Below are 17,969 nucleotides of genomic sequence, written 5' to 3'. Positions count from 1 at the left end.
CTGAGGGGAGGGGAAGGGAGAGGGGGAGGAGCAGAGGGAAAGGGGAGAAAAGAGGGCTTAGCTGAGGGGAGGTGAAGTGGGGGTAGAGGAGGAGCAGAGGGAAAAGGGGGAGCTCAGTCTGGGAGGGCCTCTTGGAGGAGGTGAACTCTAAGTAGGGTTTTGAAGAGGGGAAGAGAATTAGTTTGGTGGAGGTGAGGAGGGAGGGCATTCCAGGACCGCGGGAGGACGTGGCCCAGGGGTCGCCGGCGGGATAGGCGAGAATGGGGGACGGTGAGGAGTTGGGCGGCGGAGGAGTGGAGCATGTGGGGTGGGCAGTAGAAAGAGAGAAGGGAGGAGAGGTAGGAGGGGGTGAGGTGATGGAGAGCCTCGAAGCCTAGAGTGAGAAGTTTTTGTTTCGTGTGGAGGTCGATAGGCAACCACTGGAGGTTTTTAAGAAGGGGAGTGACATGCCCAGAGCGTTTCTGCAGGAAGATGATCTGGGCAGCAGAGTGAAGAATAGACCGGAGCAGGGAGAGACAGGAGGAAGGGAGATCAGAGAGAAGGCTGACACAATAATCCAGCCGGGATATTATGAGAGCCTGTAACAGTAAGATAGCCGTTTGGGTGGAGAGGAAAGGGCGGATCTTGGCGATATTATAAAGGTGAGACCAGCAGGTTTTGGTGATGGATTGGATGTGTGGGGTCAATGAGAGAGCCGAGTCAAAGATGACACTGAGGTTGCGGGCCTGAGAGACGGGAAGGATGGTCATACCATCCACGGTGATAGGGAAGTCAGGAAGAGGACAGGGCTTGGGAGGGAAGATGAGGAGCTCAGTTTTGACCATGTTGAGTTTTAAGTGGCGGGCAGACATCCAGGTAGAGACGTCTTGGAGGCAGGAGGAGATATGAGCCTGAAGGGACGGGGAGAGGACGGGGCAGAGATGTAGATTTGTGTGTCATCTGCATAGAGATGATAGTTGAAGCCGTGAGAGTGGATGAGTTCACTGAGGGAGTGAGTGTAGATGGAGAACAGAAGAGGGCCAAGAACTGACCCTTGAGGAACCCCAGCAGAGGATGGGAGGGGGAGGAGGAGCCTGCGAAGGAGACCGAGAATGAACGGCCAGAGAGATAAGAGGAGAACCAGGAGAGGATGGACTCCCTGAAGTCAAAGTGAGATAAGGTGTGGAGGAGAAGGGGATGGTTGACAGTGTCAAAGGCAGCTGAGAGGTCAAGGAGGATTAGGATAGAGTAGGAGCCATTGGATTTGGCAAGAAGGAGGTCATGGGTGACCTTAGAGAGAGCAGTCTCGGTAGAGTGGAGGGGACGGAAGCCAGATTGGAGGGGGTCCAGGAGAGAATGGGAGTTAAGGAATTCTAGTTCTAGGAACTTGGAAAGGAAGGGTAGTAGGGAAATAGTCCAGAGTTCCTGCCACCCTCTCCTTAGACCTTCCGACATGGGAAGCGTCGTTCAACAATGCAGCTGACCATTGGCTTTAAGGAACTCAAATCACCTCTCTTCACCCTACCTATCATCTCTCCTTTTCTACTACAACCCTGCTCTCACCTTTTGCTTCTCTCAAGCCAACCTACTCACTGTGCCTCGTTCTAGTCTCTCTTGCCACGAACATCTACCTCACACCTACCCTTCTGCCTGAAATTCCCTCCCTCTTCAGTCAATTCAGTCAATCACATTTATTGAGAACTTACTATGTGCAGAGCACCGTACTAAGTGCTTGGGAGAGTACAATATAACAATAAACAGACACATTCCCTTCCCACAATGAGCTGGCAGTCCAGTGCGCTGTCCATCTTCAAGACCTTTCTGATATCACATCTCCTCCAGGGGACCTTCCCTGATTAATCTCTCATTTCTCCCACCCCATTTCCCCACCTAACACTGCTTTAACACTTCCTCATACCCTAAGCACTTGTGTATTCACACCACACACCTCCTAGCCCTTTTGTACATATCTTTTAACTCTCTTGCTTCCTGAACCTGTAATTTATTTTAACATCCGCTCCCCTTCTAGTTTGTAAGCTTCCTGAGGACAGCGATCTTGTCTACTAAACTCCTCATCTTCCTACCAAACCCTGTCCTCCCCCTGATTTTCTGTCACTGTAGACTGCAACACCTTCCTCCCTGTCTCACAATCCCATAATTTTGGCATTATCCATGCCTCATCTCTCTGAAGCAACATGCATATTCTATCTGTTACAAAATCCTTTTGGTTCTACCTTCACATCTCTAGAATCTGCCGTTTCTTCCTCATCCAAACTGCTACCATGCTAATCCAAGCACTTATCATTTCCCCCCTTGACTATTGGATCAACCTCCTTGCCGGCCTCCCTTTCTCTCCCTTCTCCAGTTCATACTTTACTCTGCTGCCCACATCGTTTTTTATGAAAAACCATTCAGTTCATATCTCCCTACTCCTCAAGAACCTCCAGTAGTTGCCCATCCACCTCCATATCAAAGAAGCAGCGTGGCTCAGTGGAAAGAACATAGGCTTAGGAGTCAGAGGTCATGGGTTCTAATCCTGGCTCTGCCACCTGGCAGCTGTGTGACTTTGGGCAAGTCACTTAACTTCTCGTCGCCTCAGTTACCTCATCTGTAAAATGGGGATGAAGACTGTGAGCCTCACGTGGGACAACCTGATTAGCCTGTATCTACTCCAGCGCTTAGAACAGTGCTCAGCACATAGTAAGTGCTTAACAAATACCAACATTATCATTATTATTATTATTATTATTACCAGGCACTGTACTGCACTGTAGTGGATATAATTAAACCAGTTTGGACACAGTCCCTGTTCCACATGGGGCTCACAGTCTCAATCTTCCTTTTACAGATGAGGAACCTGAGGCCCAGAGAAGTGAAGTGACTTAACCAAGATCACACAACAGACAAGTGGCAGAGCCAGGATTAGAACCCATGTGACCTTCTGACTCCCAAGCCCATGTTCTATCCACTACACCATGCTGCTTCTTAAAAAGGCCCAGTGAAAGATAATAATAATAGTAATAATGTTGGTATTTGTTAAGCGCTTACTATGTGTAGAGTACTGTTCTAAGCGCTGGGGTAGACACAGGGGAATCAGGTTGTCCCACGTGGGGCTCACAGTCTTAATCCCCATTTTACAGATGAGGTAACTGAGGCACAGAGAAGTTAAGTGACTTGCCCATAGTCACACAGCTGACAAGTGGCAGAGCTGGGATAGTCTGGTGCCAAAATTCCAGTTTGGGAAGACTTTCATTTCCTTTCTCACAGAACGAGAGGAGTTTTCACCACTCTCAGGCTTGTATTCGGGTTAGGGAGCCTAGCTCTGCCTCATTAAATTCATAGAGTGACAATTTTCTGTTTATAAGTCCAGACCAGATCAGATGGCCCGATAAGTAAGAAGGCATTCAATCAATTTCTCAATCAGTAATACTTATTGAGCACTTACTCTGTGCAGAATATAGCATTAAGCATTTGGGAGAGTGCAATAGAGTTAGCATCTATCGTTCAATCAACCAATGGTATTTATTATGAGCAGGGAACATGTCCACCAAATCTGTTATGATGTACTCTCCCAAGCGCTTAGTAAACTGCTCTGCACACAATAGGATCGATCAATCGATTGATGATGTGCTTACTGGGGAGAGTATAGTAAAACAATTGACAAGATCCCTGTCCACAAGGAGCTTACAGATTAGAACCCATGACCTCTGACTCCTAAACCCGTGCTCTTTCCACTGAGCCACGCTGCTTCTCTGGTACACAGTAAGCACTTAACAAATACCACAATTATTATTATTATTAAGTCGTAAGCACACCTTGGCCACTTCGTTTTCCCCATATGTGTAACAATTATGCTCTTTATGGTATAACGTCACTTGGAAGTGTCTGCTTTATCCTCAATCCAAAGCCATTTTCTGTCTCTGTCAGGGCTTAAATTGTGCAGGATTTCAACTTGGATTCTTTTTGAGGTGGATTTAGGAAGAAAGGGGTAGGCTGGACGTTCAGCTGTAGGAGCATCCGGAACTCATCATTTTACCAGAAAGAGGAGCAGAGAAAAAAGAATGATGTGCTTAGTCATATGAATTAAAAAGCTGTTTCTCCCAGCTGTGTGGCTCATGAAATGGGTCTCTTGGTGGGAAATAATGAAGGTTACCTAGATTACATGGCCATTGGGTGATAAAGGTCGCTTGATATACTCAGCCCAGGTATATTATCGCCTCACAAACTCATTAAATACGTTCACAGATGTCACAGGATGAATCAGTATTTAGCCAAAATAAAAGTGAAGTAAAGTTAGACGCCATACTGATGGAAAATGGAAGCCTCATTCAGCTGAAGAAGTTAATGGCTGAGTCTCTGATGGCCCGCAAACTTGTAAACCATTTTAGCTGTCATGTGATCAGGATCAAAAGCTTCTGAAACCACCTTCCAGAGATCTGACCTGGGGACTTTTTAATGAGATGATAATCGGTTACCTGAATCCAACTCTGAAAGGGAAAATAACCCAAATGTCATCTTTTTGCTTTCGCAGAACATTCTAAAGTCATTTTAAAAGATAGTTGACTTTTAAGGGTAATAAACAACAGGGTGAGGTTGTTATGTAAATGTGTTTTCTTTTCAGAAGGAGACCAAAGGGCAGTTTCTCATAGATCACATCAGCAACTATTACAGCCTGTTGGAAAAAGACTATTTTGGCATTCGCTATGTTGACCCAGAGAAGCAGCGGGTATGTATCTGAACTTTTCCTTACTTTATCTGTGTGACTTGAAGTCAGATCTTCTCAGGATTTAAGGTTGATTTAAGGACCGAAACTCTTGTAGGCCAATGTTTTCCTATCAATATGAAGTAATAAGAGTATTTGTTCATTCATTCATTCAATCATATTTATTGAGCGCTTACTGTGTGCAGAGCACTGTACTAAGCACTTGGAAAGTACAATTCGGCAACAGATAAAGACAATCCCTACCTAACAATGGGCTCACAGTCTAGAAGAGGGGAGACAGACAACAAAACAAAACCAGTAGACAGGCATCAATAGCATCAATATAAATAAATAGAATTATAGATATATTTATACATCATTAATAAAATAAATAAAATAATAAATATGTACATATATACACAAGTGCTGTGGGGCGGGGATGGGGGTAGAGTAGAGGGAGGGAGTCAGGGCAATGGGGAGGGGAGAAGGAGCAGGAGAAAAGGGGGCTCAGTCTGGGAAGGCCTCCTGGAGGAGGTGAGCTTTCAGTAGAGCTAGTGTGCTAGTTTGATGGATGTGAGGAGGGAGGGCATTCCAGGCCAGAGGTAGGACATGGGCCAGAGGTAGACGGCGGGACAGGCGAAAACAAGGCACAGTGAGGAGGTTAGCACTGGAGGAGCAGAGTGTGCAGGCTGGGATGTAGAAGGAGAGAAGGGAGGTGAGATAGGAGGGGACCAGTTGATTGAGAGCTTTACCATGTGTCAAGCACTGTTATAAGTGCTGGGATAGATACAAGTTGATCAGGTTGGACACAGTCTCTGTCCCACATGGGGCTCACAGTTTAAGTAGGAGGGAGAACTAGTATTGAATCCCTATTTTACAGATGAGGAAACTGAGGCCCAGATAAAGTGACTTGCTGAAAGTCAAACAGCAGGTAAGTGGTCGAGCCGAAACTAGAACCCAGGTCCATCTGACTTCTGGGCCGGTGATCTATCCATTGGGCCATGCTGGAGAATTCGGGAAGTAATCTAGACTGTCTAGATAATTCAGATCTTAAAGCCAACTTTTACCTGAGATTTCCAGGTATTTGAGGTAAAAGAATTATTCAGGAATGTGTCTGATTTGCTCATATTGTATCTACCCCACCATTAGCCCAGTGTTGAACACATAGGAAGCACTTAACGGATACCACCATTTATTGTCATTATTATTTGGATAATGATCTCAATGCTCCAATTCTCTCTGTCAGTGTGAACCTAGCTCTAATAGATTGAAAGAATACTTTACTAAATGTTTCCCTAGTGGACTAAAGAAGTTAGCCTTGTTTCCCAAATCCCCCAGATTTGGGGTCCACCTGCCATGTTATCTTTATTGGAGGAGTGTGTCCATGAGGTGTATAATGCTACTTTATTTTTGCTGGGTCCTTCTTCGTTGGTAACACATACATAGTTTGTAAGTTCCTTGTGGGCAGGAATCATCTATGCCTACTCTTTTTGTATTGTACTTTCCCAAGCACTTAGTACAGTGCTCTGCACACAGTAAGCACTCGTTAAGTACTATTGATTGATTGATTCCTTAAAGAATGTATTAAATTTCTTTCCCTCTTTTCCTGCAAGTGAAATCAGTATGTGGTACAGATCTCTGAGTCGATAGGAGTCTAAACCTCCAGACCCCTCTTCTTGAAAAATTCAGATGTCTCCAGGTGTCATGGGTTTGCTCGAGTCCTTCAAGACTCAACTTCAGGTACAAGTTAGGATTTGTGTTAGCACCAAGACTACCCTAAGGCTTCCCTGTACTGGTTGAAATATTTAGAGGGAATTCTTCATTTCTATACAGAAAAATTCGTATTTTGTTTATTTGCCCTGTAGTATCACTTCTAATAACTCTTTTTGGGAGTACAAGTCATGGGCAGAGTTCGTATGTGAATTTCAATATAAAAAAGAATGTAGATGATTGTTTTGCAAGAGTGATTATCTATGAGGAGTATGGTAGTAATGCTGAGAACCCTTTCATACTCTCTAAGTTCTGGTCATTCTTATCCAGAGTCCACATGGTGATTTACAAGCTTCTCTGCGAGGGAAAGGAGGTGATTGTCATTATTTCTCTAAAATAACTGTGGTATCAATCAATCATATTTTTGGAGCGCTTACTGTTTGCAGAGCATGTATTAAGCACCTGCGGGAGTAGAATATAAAAGAGTTGGCAGACATGTTCCCTGCCCACAGCGAGCATTTGTTAAGCACTTACGTGCCAGGAACATACTAAGCTCTGGGATAGATACAAGCAAATCAGGTTGGACATGGTTCCTGTCCCCTATGGGACTCATAGTCTTAATCTCCATTTTCCAGATGAGATAACTGAGGCACAGAGAAGTGAAGTGACTTGCCCAAGGTCACACAGAAGACAAACAGATCCTGGATTAGAACCCAGGTGCTTCTGATTCCTAGGTCCACGCTCTATCCGCTAGGCCATGCTGCTTCTACAGTACTAGAAGTCAGGAAATCTGGATTCTAGGTCTGACTTGACTGATAAACTGGGACCTTGGACAACTCAGCCTCTTTATGCCTGTTTTTAAAGGAGAATAATAGTAATTGTTTTTCCCTCTCTATCTCATTGTGAGGTTAAATGAGATAATGCATGTGAAGACAAACTTTGTTATTAAAAAAAAAAATGCTACCAAAATCCAAGATAGTAGCAGTAGCATTGGAGAAGGTGCATGGCGTAGCAGATAGAGCACAGGCCCGGGAGTCAGAAGGATATGGGTTTTAATCCTGGCTCTGCCGCTTGTCTTCTGTGTTACCTTGGGCAAGTCACTTCACTTCTCTGTGCCTCAGTTACCTCATCTGGAAAATGGGGATTGAGACTGTGAGCCCCACGAGGGACAGGGACTGTGTCCAACCTGATGATCGTTTATCTACTCTAGCATTTAGAACAGTGCCTGGCACATTAGTTAACACTTAAGAAATACTGTAATTATTGTTATTGGGTGCAATACGCTGTACTAAGCACTTTGGAAGTACAAACCAAGCAAGTGGCACGCTCCCTGCCCACAATGAGCTACTGTAGTTGTATATTATTGACTGAAGTCCCACAGGAGATTGAGGGGTGGAGAATTTTTAAGTAATGATTTCCCAAACCCCCTTGCCTTGGTTTGACTTCACCCCGAGAGTGTTAGCTCTGTGTGAGCAGGGAACCTGCCACTTCTTTATTCTAACCTTCCCAAGCTCCTAGTACAATGTACTGCACTAAATGTACATTCAACAAATATTACTGCTATTACCACTGCTATTTCATCTCCTGTGATTGACCTCATGATAAAAAGTGATGAATGAATGATTTGAGTTGAAAATCAAGTTCATTTTACAAATCAAAGATGTTCCTCTTAGAGCTGTGGAAACCAGTGGTTGGCCGAGCATTGATCTCTTCAGGACTTGATTTACAGTAAATCATTGCTGTGTATTAAATATTTAGCACCATTACGTTTGAAACACCATATGGCTGACAAGATGCCTCATGCCTCATCAGCTCCCAAAGGGATGAGGTTTGATCTAGAAAATGTATAGTTTCAGTAGCAAAGGCTCTCTATTTCTATTTCTTCTTAACTTGGTGTACGAGAAGCCAAATTAGTCAGTAATCTCTGAAGAAGATGAATGTGATATAAGCAAACTGGAAGGCCCCTACTTAGTTACATTGTGTAGATGCTAGGGGGAATAGTTTACCTTCCCAAATGAATACTTAGGCCTTAAAATAATCTCCGAAGGCATTGTAAAATTCCAAATATTAATAAATGAGTGTTATGACATTTATTAAACACTAGAGTAGATAGAGACAAGATAATCATAAGAGATAAGTACCTGCCCCAAATGGAACTCATAATATGAGAGCAGGTTTTTTATCTCCATTGCACAGACGAGAAAATCGAGGTATACAGGGGAAAAGTGACTTGCCTGAGGTTACCCATCAAGCCAGTGGCAGAGCTGGGACTAAAATCCAGGTCTATTGAAATTATAGAGTGCTCTTTAAAGAGTGAGAAGCAGTGTGGCTCAGTGGAAAGAGCACGGGCTTTGGAGTCAGAGGTCATGGGTTCGAATCCCGGCTCGGCCACTTAGCTGTGTGACTTTGGGCAAGTCACTTCACTTCTCGGTGCCTCAGTTCCCTCATCTGTAAAATGGGGATGAAGACTGTGAGCCCCACGTGGGACAACCTCATTCCCCTGTGTCTACCCCAGCGCTTAGAACAGTGTTCGGCACATAGTAAGCGCTTAACAAATACCACTCTTTCCTTGAGTACCTTAATCATGCCCGCTGAACAGCTTTTTGACATTGGTAAAGAGTAGGTTATAGTCTCTCCGTTTTAATGATGGGACAACTGAAACCCAGAGAGGTGCTTGCCCAGAGACACAAAGCAAGCTTGTGTCAGAACCACAATCACAACCTGTGTCTCCTGATGTTTTCCCACTTTTTTGTTCTCAAAATCCTGAATGTCTGCCCTTGACTACCCATTCATACCTCAGGCGACAACGTGTTTTCTTTTCTCTCTCAAATAATCCATTCTGTGGGCACAAGTGACATGACAAGTGAAATGAAAATCTTAAAACCCATCTTTTGAGTAATTTTGACCTTTGAAACCCGCCTTTTCTTGGAGAGGATGATAAAGAGAACAACTTGCTTTAAAATAATTGTCAGCATTTACCTCTGGGAGTTTTTAAAATCACCGAGTCTCAAGCAACAACATGATTAGTTAGAATTCCTTGGTTACCGGGTGGAAACCAGAATCGCTTTGCATATTTGCATGCATTAAAGCAGGACTGAATGGTAGCTCTTCAGGTGGTCAGAAATGCAACCGTTCTTGACTTTTTGACCCAAATTACTGTTCCATCTTTGGGACTTCAGACCTCAAGAATATTTTAACCTGCACCAGGGGAGTTTCTCTCTTCTCCAAATGTTTCAACTGGATTGTTATTGTCCCATTTAGTCACAGTTTTTCATTTGTTGAACTGTTATCAGCCATTTGATAGATTGTGTTTTTGACTGGACTCTTGGGACTTTAAAGCTCCCTTCTCTTGAGGTGAAGAGGTAACCTGTGGAAAGGTACCCAGGTGGAGGTTTAAAAGCTCCAGAGGCCAAACTACTACCTATCCCAAAGGTTTGAATGGGCCCCCAGGAATGGAGCTTATTTATTTATATTGATGTCTGTCTTGCCCTCTCGACTGTAAACTCGTTGTGGGCAGGGAGCGTGTGCCAACTCTGTGGAACTGTACTCTCTCAAGTGTTTTGTAAAATACTCTGCATACAGTAAGCACTCAATAGATACCATTGATTTAATGATTAATTGAATGACGATTGACTTTGAATTACAAAGTCTGGGACTCTCTAGGTCAGGGTGTCGGAGCTTGTTGGTCAAGCTTGGATTTGCCATCATCTTAAAAAGGAAGTTTCCTTCCCCACTTCCCAGTATTCGATCAATCAATCGTATTTATTGAACACCTACTGTGTGCAGAGCACTGAACTAAGTGCTTGGGAGAGGGCAATGCAATAGAGCCAGTAGGCACGTACCCTACACCTGCCCCCCCGCCCCCCAAGCAGATTGGTTCCCCAGTTGCCAGTCTCATTGAAACAGAGAGCTGCCCTGATTTCTACTGAGCTCCAAGCACATGATCAGGCATTTGCTTATTTTCCCAGCTGTGCTCATGGTGCATGATTCAGGGCCCTGCTGGAAAAAGGTCATTCACCCCCGCCCCCCCTCGGTCCCACACTCCGCTGCCACGAGTCATCCTCAGGCTCTCCTTGTTTTTCTTCCACACCCATCTGCTGTAGTTCTGGTTTAGGAAGTTCCGCTGGCCTGAGCAGTTGGAATTTCCATTTGGCGATTCTGGTCCGCTCCACTGTGGGGAGAAATTCTTATCTAACCTTCACAAACACTGAGCCACCGAGGAGTGAAAAGCCTTTCCACTGTTGCCTGGTGACTCTTGGAAGTCAAAGGCTGAGATCACGGACTGCTAATTCTGGATCCTCTGCGTTTCCTTTCATTTCCCTGACATGTAATAAGAATAATGTCTAATATACACAGATCGGACGTGGTCCCTGTCCCACATGGGACTCACAGGCTAAGGGAGTGGGAGAAGAGGTAATGAATCCCCATCCTAAAGATGAGGAAAATGAGGCCCAGAGAAGTTAAGTTACTTGCTCAAGGTCACACAGCAGGCAAGCAGCAGAGCTGGGATGTAAACCCAGGTCACCTGACTCCCAGACCCGTGACCTGATTATCTTGTATCTACCCCAGGGCTTAGTACAGCATTTGGTGCATAATAAGCACTTAACATGTGCCACTATTATTATTATTTTCATTGGGCCACACTGCTTTCCGACCCAAGCGCTAGGAACAGACTGGGAATGAGCCTTTATTATGTAGTGTCTGGGAAATTTCCTTATCGTGATTAACAGTACCTGAATGTACTGCTGCTGATTTTGGAAAATCTATGTCTTTGGGGTAATTTTTTTGGATAACATATTTAAGTGGCCCGTTTTCTCTATAGTCTGACAGAGCATAAAGACTATATAAAATACATATGATAACAGCATACTACCCAAAGGAATTACCCTTGCTCGAAATGCCACATCCGACTTCTAGAGCAGTTTCAGTAACTCCATCTATTTACAACACTTAATGTCAGTGCAGTCGGTCCATCTGTATCGAAGCATTGCTCGACACCTCACACCTCTGCTGGGTGGGACATGCGAGAAGAATGGATGCTAACAGGATAACTGCTCTGTGGTGAGCTGGAAGAAGTAAATGGGCAGAAGAAAAGCTTTCAAGACCCGGTGAAGCAAAACCTCAAATGATGTATATCAGTGGGCAGCTGGGAGACAATAGCAAAAGACAGATCAGCCTGGCAAACAGCAGTCATGGGGTGGCTCTCAAAGCCTCAGGAAGTTTGTGACCCCAAGAGGGAGAAATGAAAGCAACTCCAGGCATTGTGGGTATCACATACGACACTACCACAACGGGTAGTGTAACAAGGCATGAAAGGGGTTGTAAGTTCCATTTTGGTCTCATCAATCAATGGTATTTATTGAGCGCTTATTTTGTACAGAGCACTGTACCGAGCGCTTGGGAGAGTTCAATTCAGTTGGTAGACACAATCCCTGCCCGCGAGAAGCTTACAGTCTAGTGGGGAGATGGACAATAAAATCAACTACAGACAGGGGAAGCAACAGAGTATAAGGATGAGTACATAAATGTTGTAGGGGTGTGGTTTGTAGGTGATGCGGAAGGGAGGGAGATGAGAGGTTAGTCAGGGAAAGCAAGCTTCCTGGGGGAGATATGATTTTAGTAAGGTTTTGAAGATGGAAAGAATGGTGGTCTGTCTGATATGAAAGGGGGAGGGAGTTCTGGGCGGGAGGGAGAGCGTGAGCAAAGGGTTGATGACGAGAGAGATGAGATCAAGGCACAGTAAGTAGTTTGGTATTAGAGGAGAGAAGTATGTGGGCTGGGTTGGAGTCCTCTCATCCGAAACAGCACACACTCTGATCAAACCCTCACCATCTGTGGCATCATCTTTAAACCTGAAGGGTAGCTTATCGCTAAAGTATTAGAACAGAATCATTTTTTCAACTGTAGCTGGGGTAAAATGTTGGCTTTGAAAATATGAAAATCTGGAGCTATTATAGGTAGAGAGGAGCACCATGCCAATTGTACAAGGCAGTCACTTGTATCAAGTGCTGTAAGTTAGCCTGAGATTTGAGGGCTTTAGGCTGAGAGGTAGCAAATCTCATAGATGTTCTCAGATAATTTTATTTTAATCAGTCACTGATATTTCTTGAGCGCTTCTTAGCTTGTGAATCCCCCACCCCGTCCCCGTGCAAGGGCTAGAGGCTGTATTTAATTCCCACTGTGCTTTCTCTCCCGGGGGAAGCAGCATAGCCCAGTGGATAGAGCAAGGGCTTGGGAGTCAGAAGACCTGGGTTCAGGTTCCAGCTCTGCCACTTGTCTGCTGTGTGACCTTGTACAAATCACTTCACTTCTCTGGGCCTCAGTTACCTCATCTGTAAAATGGGGATTGAGACTGTGAGCCCCATGTGCGACAGGGACTGTGTCCAACCTGATTAGCTTGTCTCTACCCCAGTGCTTAGAACAGCACATGACACATAGTAAGCGCTTAACAAATGGCATCAGTATTCTCATTTTTGTTAGCTCAGTGATCTGCACACAGCAAGCACTTAATTAATGTTATTACTACTACTACTACTACGTGTTACTAAAGTGCTTGGGAAAGTCCAACCTAAATCTTGGTAGACAGGATCCCTCCCCACAGGGAGCTTACAGTCAACTGTGTGCAGAGCACTGTAGTAAGTGCTTGGGAAAGTCCAGTCCAGTAGAATTGATAGAAAAGATCCCTCCCCACAAGGAGTCTACAGTCTATTTTATGAAGGGAGAAGGCCCTCCCTCCTCCCTTCTTCTAGAAGCCACTTCGGAGATGAGAAGATGAGATTAGTGAAGCAGCATGGTTTAGTGGATAGAGCAGGGCCTGGGAGTCAGAAGATCCTGGGTTCTAATCCCAACTCCGCCACTTGTCTGCTGTGTGACCTTGGGTGAGTCGATTCACTTCTCTGTGCCTCTGTTTCCTCATCTGTAAAATGGGGCTTAAGACCATGAGTCCCACATGTGGTCAGGGGCTGTGTCCAACCTGATTTGCTTGTATCCACCCCCAGTGTTTAGTACAGTGCCTGGAATTTAGTAAGCACTTAAATACCATTATTGTTACTATCATTATTATTATTATTCTTGTTGGGAGAATACAGCCAAGGGGCTTTAGGTTTCCAAGTGTTGATGATGCCATGTAGTCAGGCATTTTGGGTTCCTGGGGGGAAACACCAGACAGATACAGCTTATCATGAACGAAGTCAGCACCTGAGATCCACCAAATGGAGTAGCTGCCCCCTTGTCTCCGACGGCAGGACCCACGAGTCTGACTGCCAGTGATGCAACCCAGTGGTTTGAACACCAGGAGAATCTGAGGCCAAGAGTTCTTTCCAAGTGGCTCGGGACTCGTAATTAGATTCTGGGCCTAGGAGGTGGATTTATTGGACCTGGAGCCCGAGAAGGCGATTGGCCAGCTGCAAAATGCTGCCAAACCGCATTGTTTCCCTCTGTCTCAGCTCATTGTGGGTAGGGAATGTGTCTGTTATAATGTTACATTGTACTCTCCCAAGCACCTAGACAGTGCTTTGCTCACAGTAAGTGCTCAGTAATTATGATTGATTGATTGATTCCAGGCCACTGCCCATTTGTGAAATGGAAATAAAGATACAGCCTGAAGTGGGGTCTACGAGGGATTAGTGTTATAATAATAATGATATTTGTTAAGCGCTTACTATGTGCCAAACACTGTACTAAGCGCTGGGGTGGATACAAGCAAATCAGGTTGACACAGTCCCTGTCCCATGAGGGGCTCACAGTCCCAATCCCTGTTTGACAGAGAAGGAAACTAAGGCACAGAGAAGTGAAGCAACTTGCCCAAGGTCACACAGCAGACATGTGGCGGAGCTGGGATTAGGACCCATGACCTTATCTGTAATCAGACTCTTGCCTTGAGTTTGGCAAGAAGTAAAGAGTCAATCTCATCCATTATGTAAGTGCATTTGCTTTTCTTGAACTACCAGTGACCAGCTAATAAAAATCAAATCAGAAACACACACACACACACACACACGGACACACACACACGGACACACACACACAAACAGCACACCATTTATTCCGCACTTGCTGGTAAAACAGGTCCAGGGAAAGTAAATTATTTGAACATCAAAGGCACTCTACTAGAGCTTTTTGCTTTTCAACTACTAGAGAATCTTTGGACCCAGAAAGCAGAAATAAAATTTCAAATTGCTATCTACTGCAGCCCATAAACTATCAGACGGAAGCCACCCTTTTGCTCTCAAACAAATCAAAATAGAATGTAGACAAAAGACCCAATTTTCCCAGGACAAGATCTGAGAGAAGGAGGAGCTCCATTTTAGAGCTCCCTGAATATATCTTACTCCATTTTGCGGGATCAATAAAATAGAATTCTATCCTTCTTAAATTTCATTGTCATCATCATCAATGGCATTTATTGAGTGCTTACTATGTGCAGAACACTGTACTAAGCACTTGGGAGAGTAAAATGCAACAGAGTTGGTAGACATGTTCCCTGCCCACAGCGAGTTTACCCCTAGGAGTTAACACTTCTTCTACAGATGAGAGATTGGGACTTTGCGGCCTTGGTTTGCTATAGGGAGCCAAACCCAAATTGAGCTATTTGTCTTTCAGTGGATTCTCTCTCCTATCTTGCCACAAGTACATGGATGAAACTGAAAACTTGTTTTTAAAGCCAAACAAAGGAGGATGGATCCCTCTGAAAAGGAACAAGGCAAAGAAATAGGAGCGATTTTCTAGTCCCCCCATCTAATTATGAAGTAGTCTAAATGACTATTTTTAAAAAGCCCCCTAAGTCTCCTCTCTTTATGTGTACAGTAATAGCGTGATTTGTTGTGTAGACCTGACCTGTCACCGTTGCTGACTCATTTAGACAAATCAGATGGCAGTACCGTAGAATGTAAAGTGAGGAGGAGGACAAGGAGGAAGAGAAAAAAAAGAGAGGCGAAAAGGACTCCTAGCATGACAAGCCTGTTAATCCCCAATTAGTTGTTCAGAGAAAAGTGGATACAAAACTGGGGAGAGGGTGGGCAGGAATAGTGGGGGGCTGTTGGAGCTATATCAGGTGTCTCTGGTATTCTAATCAGGTTCTGGCCAGGGGACAGTATTTCCATCGAACCACTAATGAATGAGAGGTCAGGGTCTCAGAAAGAATAAGCACTGGAGGAGATATTTAGGTTTAGCGTTCTGGTCCCTGTCACTGGTTAGTGCCTCTAGGCCTCAGTTGTATAAATAAGGATGTCTAGCTTGTCCTGGCACAGAGGATAGCTTGTAGTCAGTAAAAATGACTGGAAAACACTGGGCAGACACACATAAAAACCGTGGCTTTTAGGGACATTTGGTCCAGATAGACCCTCCCAATAGAAAATGTATAACCAACAAAAATAGAGCTTCTAACATCCATAGGCATGTGTACCTAATTAAGTCTTTCATCTTTAAAGAAGGCCCCCAGAATGATTCATTGTAATAGAGTCTACTTTATCAACAGAAAGTGATAATCATAATAATAATACTTATGATACTTGTTAAGTGCTTACTATATGCCCCGCACTGTTTGAAACTGCACAGATGCAAGTCAAGCAGGTTGGACCCAATCCCTGTCCCGCCTGGGGCTCGCACTCTTAATCCCCAATTGACAGATGAGGTAACTAAGGCCCTGAGAAGTGAAGCGACTTGCCCGACGTCTCACAGCGGACCTGTGGCGAAGCTGGGATCAGAACCCACATCCTTCTGGCTTCTAGGCCCGGGCTCTATCTACTGAGCCATGCAGTCTTTGAGTGCCATTGTAATGGTACCCAGCCAATGCAAGTATGCTGTGGACTGCAGTGCCGAAGGGGAACAAAGTCCCCTCTGTTTCTGTTTGGGGTTCCCTGTCTTCCTGCTTCACCTTTGATGTTCCCAGATGTTTGCCTTGTCTTATGCTGTCGAGTCGTCTCCGACCCATATCAACTCCAGAGACATATCTCTCCCAGAACGCCCCACCTCCATCGGCAATCGTTCTGGTAGTGAATCCATAGAGTTTTCTTGGTCAAAAAAAGGAAAGTGGTTTACTACTGCCTTCTTCTATGCAGTACACTTGAGTCTCCACCCTCGACTCTCTCCCCATGTAGCTGCTGCCCAGCACAGGTGAGTTTTGACTTGTAGCAGATTGCCTTCCACTCGCTAGCCACTGCCCTAGCTAGGAATGGAATGGGTAGGCCTCTGCTTGACTCTCCCTCCCATAGCCGAGACTGGTAGAGTACTGGAAACTTCCAGGTGAGACCCTGAGAGGGGACTGTCCCAGATGTTTACTCTCTGCTTATCTAGCTTATTCGGTAATTCACTCCTGGGAAAGAAGTTGTGGTTAGAAAGTGGATTAGTTGATGGCCTGGCAGAGATCAAAGCCCTTCATTAGGTCCCAAGTAATCTATCCACATCAAACAAGAAGGGTGATGAAATGGAAGCTTGTAATGAGAGAAAATTGTAGCTAAGGAGGAGAGGCCAGATTCCTTCAGAGAGACCCTTTTCCCCACTGTCTATCTCCAACCACAGGATTTTTGGTGCATTGGAGAAGCAGAGTGACTTAGTGGCAAGAGCACTGGCTTGGAAGTCAGAGGAGGTGGGTTCTAATCCCGGCTCCACCACTTGTCTGCTCTGTCACCTTGGGCAAGCCACTTAACTTCTCTGTGCCACAGTTCCCTCATCTGTAGAACAGAGATTGAGTGTGAGCCCCACGTGGGACAACCTGATTACTTTGTGTCTCTCCCAGTGCTCATAACAGTGCTTGGCACATAGTAAGTGCTTCACAAATACCATAATTATTATAAACAAGACATGGTCAGCGGTATTGGGATGAGACCACTGGGATGTCCATTTCAAGTCCATGCCTGAAACCCAGGCTCCAAGACGAATGGGTTTGCTTTCAAGGAAGCCAATCAGTCAATCATTCATGTTTCTTGTGGGCTTATGGTGTGCAGAGCACTGTACCAAGCCCTTGGGGAGTACAGTATAACAGAGTTAGTAGACACGTTCCCTGCCCACAGTGAGCCAGTATCTTTCTTGAGGTTTCTAAGCACAGGGTGCTTGGACCCAGAGAAGCGGTGTGGCCTAGTTGAAAGAGCCCGGGCCTGGGAGTCAGAGGACTTGGCTCTGCCTCTTACTTGTTGAGTGACCTTGGACAAGTCACCTCACTTCTCTGTGCCTCAGTTACTTCATCTGTAAAATGAGAATTAAATCCTTCGCCTGACTTAAGCTGAATCCCATGTGAGACAAGGATTATACGTTATCTTATATCAGCTTAACCGTATATCAGCTTAACCCTCTTTTTCCCCTTTTCCCTCTGCTCCTCCACCTCTCCCTTCCCATCCCCACAGCACTGTACTCGTCCGCTCAACTGTATATATTTTCATTACCCTATTTATTTTGTTAATGAATTTTACATCGCCTTGATTCTATTTAGTTGCCATTGTTTTTACGAGATGTTCTTCCCCTTGACTCTATTTATTGCCATTGTTCTCGTCTGTCCGTCTCCCCCAATTAGACTGTAAGCCCGTCAAACGGCAGGGACTGTCTCTATCTGTTGCCGACTTGTTCATCCCAAGCGCTTAGTACA

General features: G+C 44.9%; 1 protein-coding gene and 1 non-coding gene across 2 annotated transcripts in view; one reads left to right on the top strand and one right to left on the bottom strand.

Moving 5' to 3' along the window:
* FRMD3 (FERM domain containing 3) overlaps positions 1–17,969 on the top strand; it is a 242,163-nt gene that overhangs the window by 118,343 nt on the left and 105,851 nt on the right. Inside the window, exon 2 of the mRNA XM_029056075.2 lies at positions 4,601–4,705. Within this exon, the coding sequence (XP_028911908.1) occupies positions 4,601–4,705 (105 nt within the window). The remainder of the gene's footprint in view (positions 1–4,600; positions 4,706–17,969) is intronic.
* On the bottom strand, positions 16,515–16,651 carry LOC114808358. Its single transcript, XR_003756204.1, has one exon. It is a non-coding gene; the product is annotated as a small nucleolar RNA SNORA7 (small nucleolar RNA).

Source organism: Ornithorhynchus anatinus, chromosome X5 (genome assembly GCF_004115215.2).
Source record: "Ornithorhynchus anatinus isolate Pmale09 chromosome X5, mOrnAna1.pri.v4, whole genome shotgun sequence".
NCBI classification, from domain to species: domain Eukaryota; kingdom Metazoa; phylum Chordata; class Mammalia; order Monotremata; family Ornithorhynchidae; genus Ornithorhynchus; species Ornithorhynchus anatinus.
This window is presented reverse-complemented; position numbering and strand designations above follow the sequence as displayed.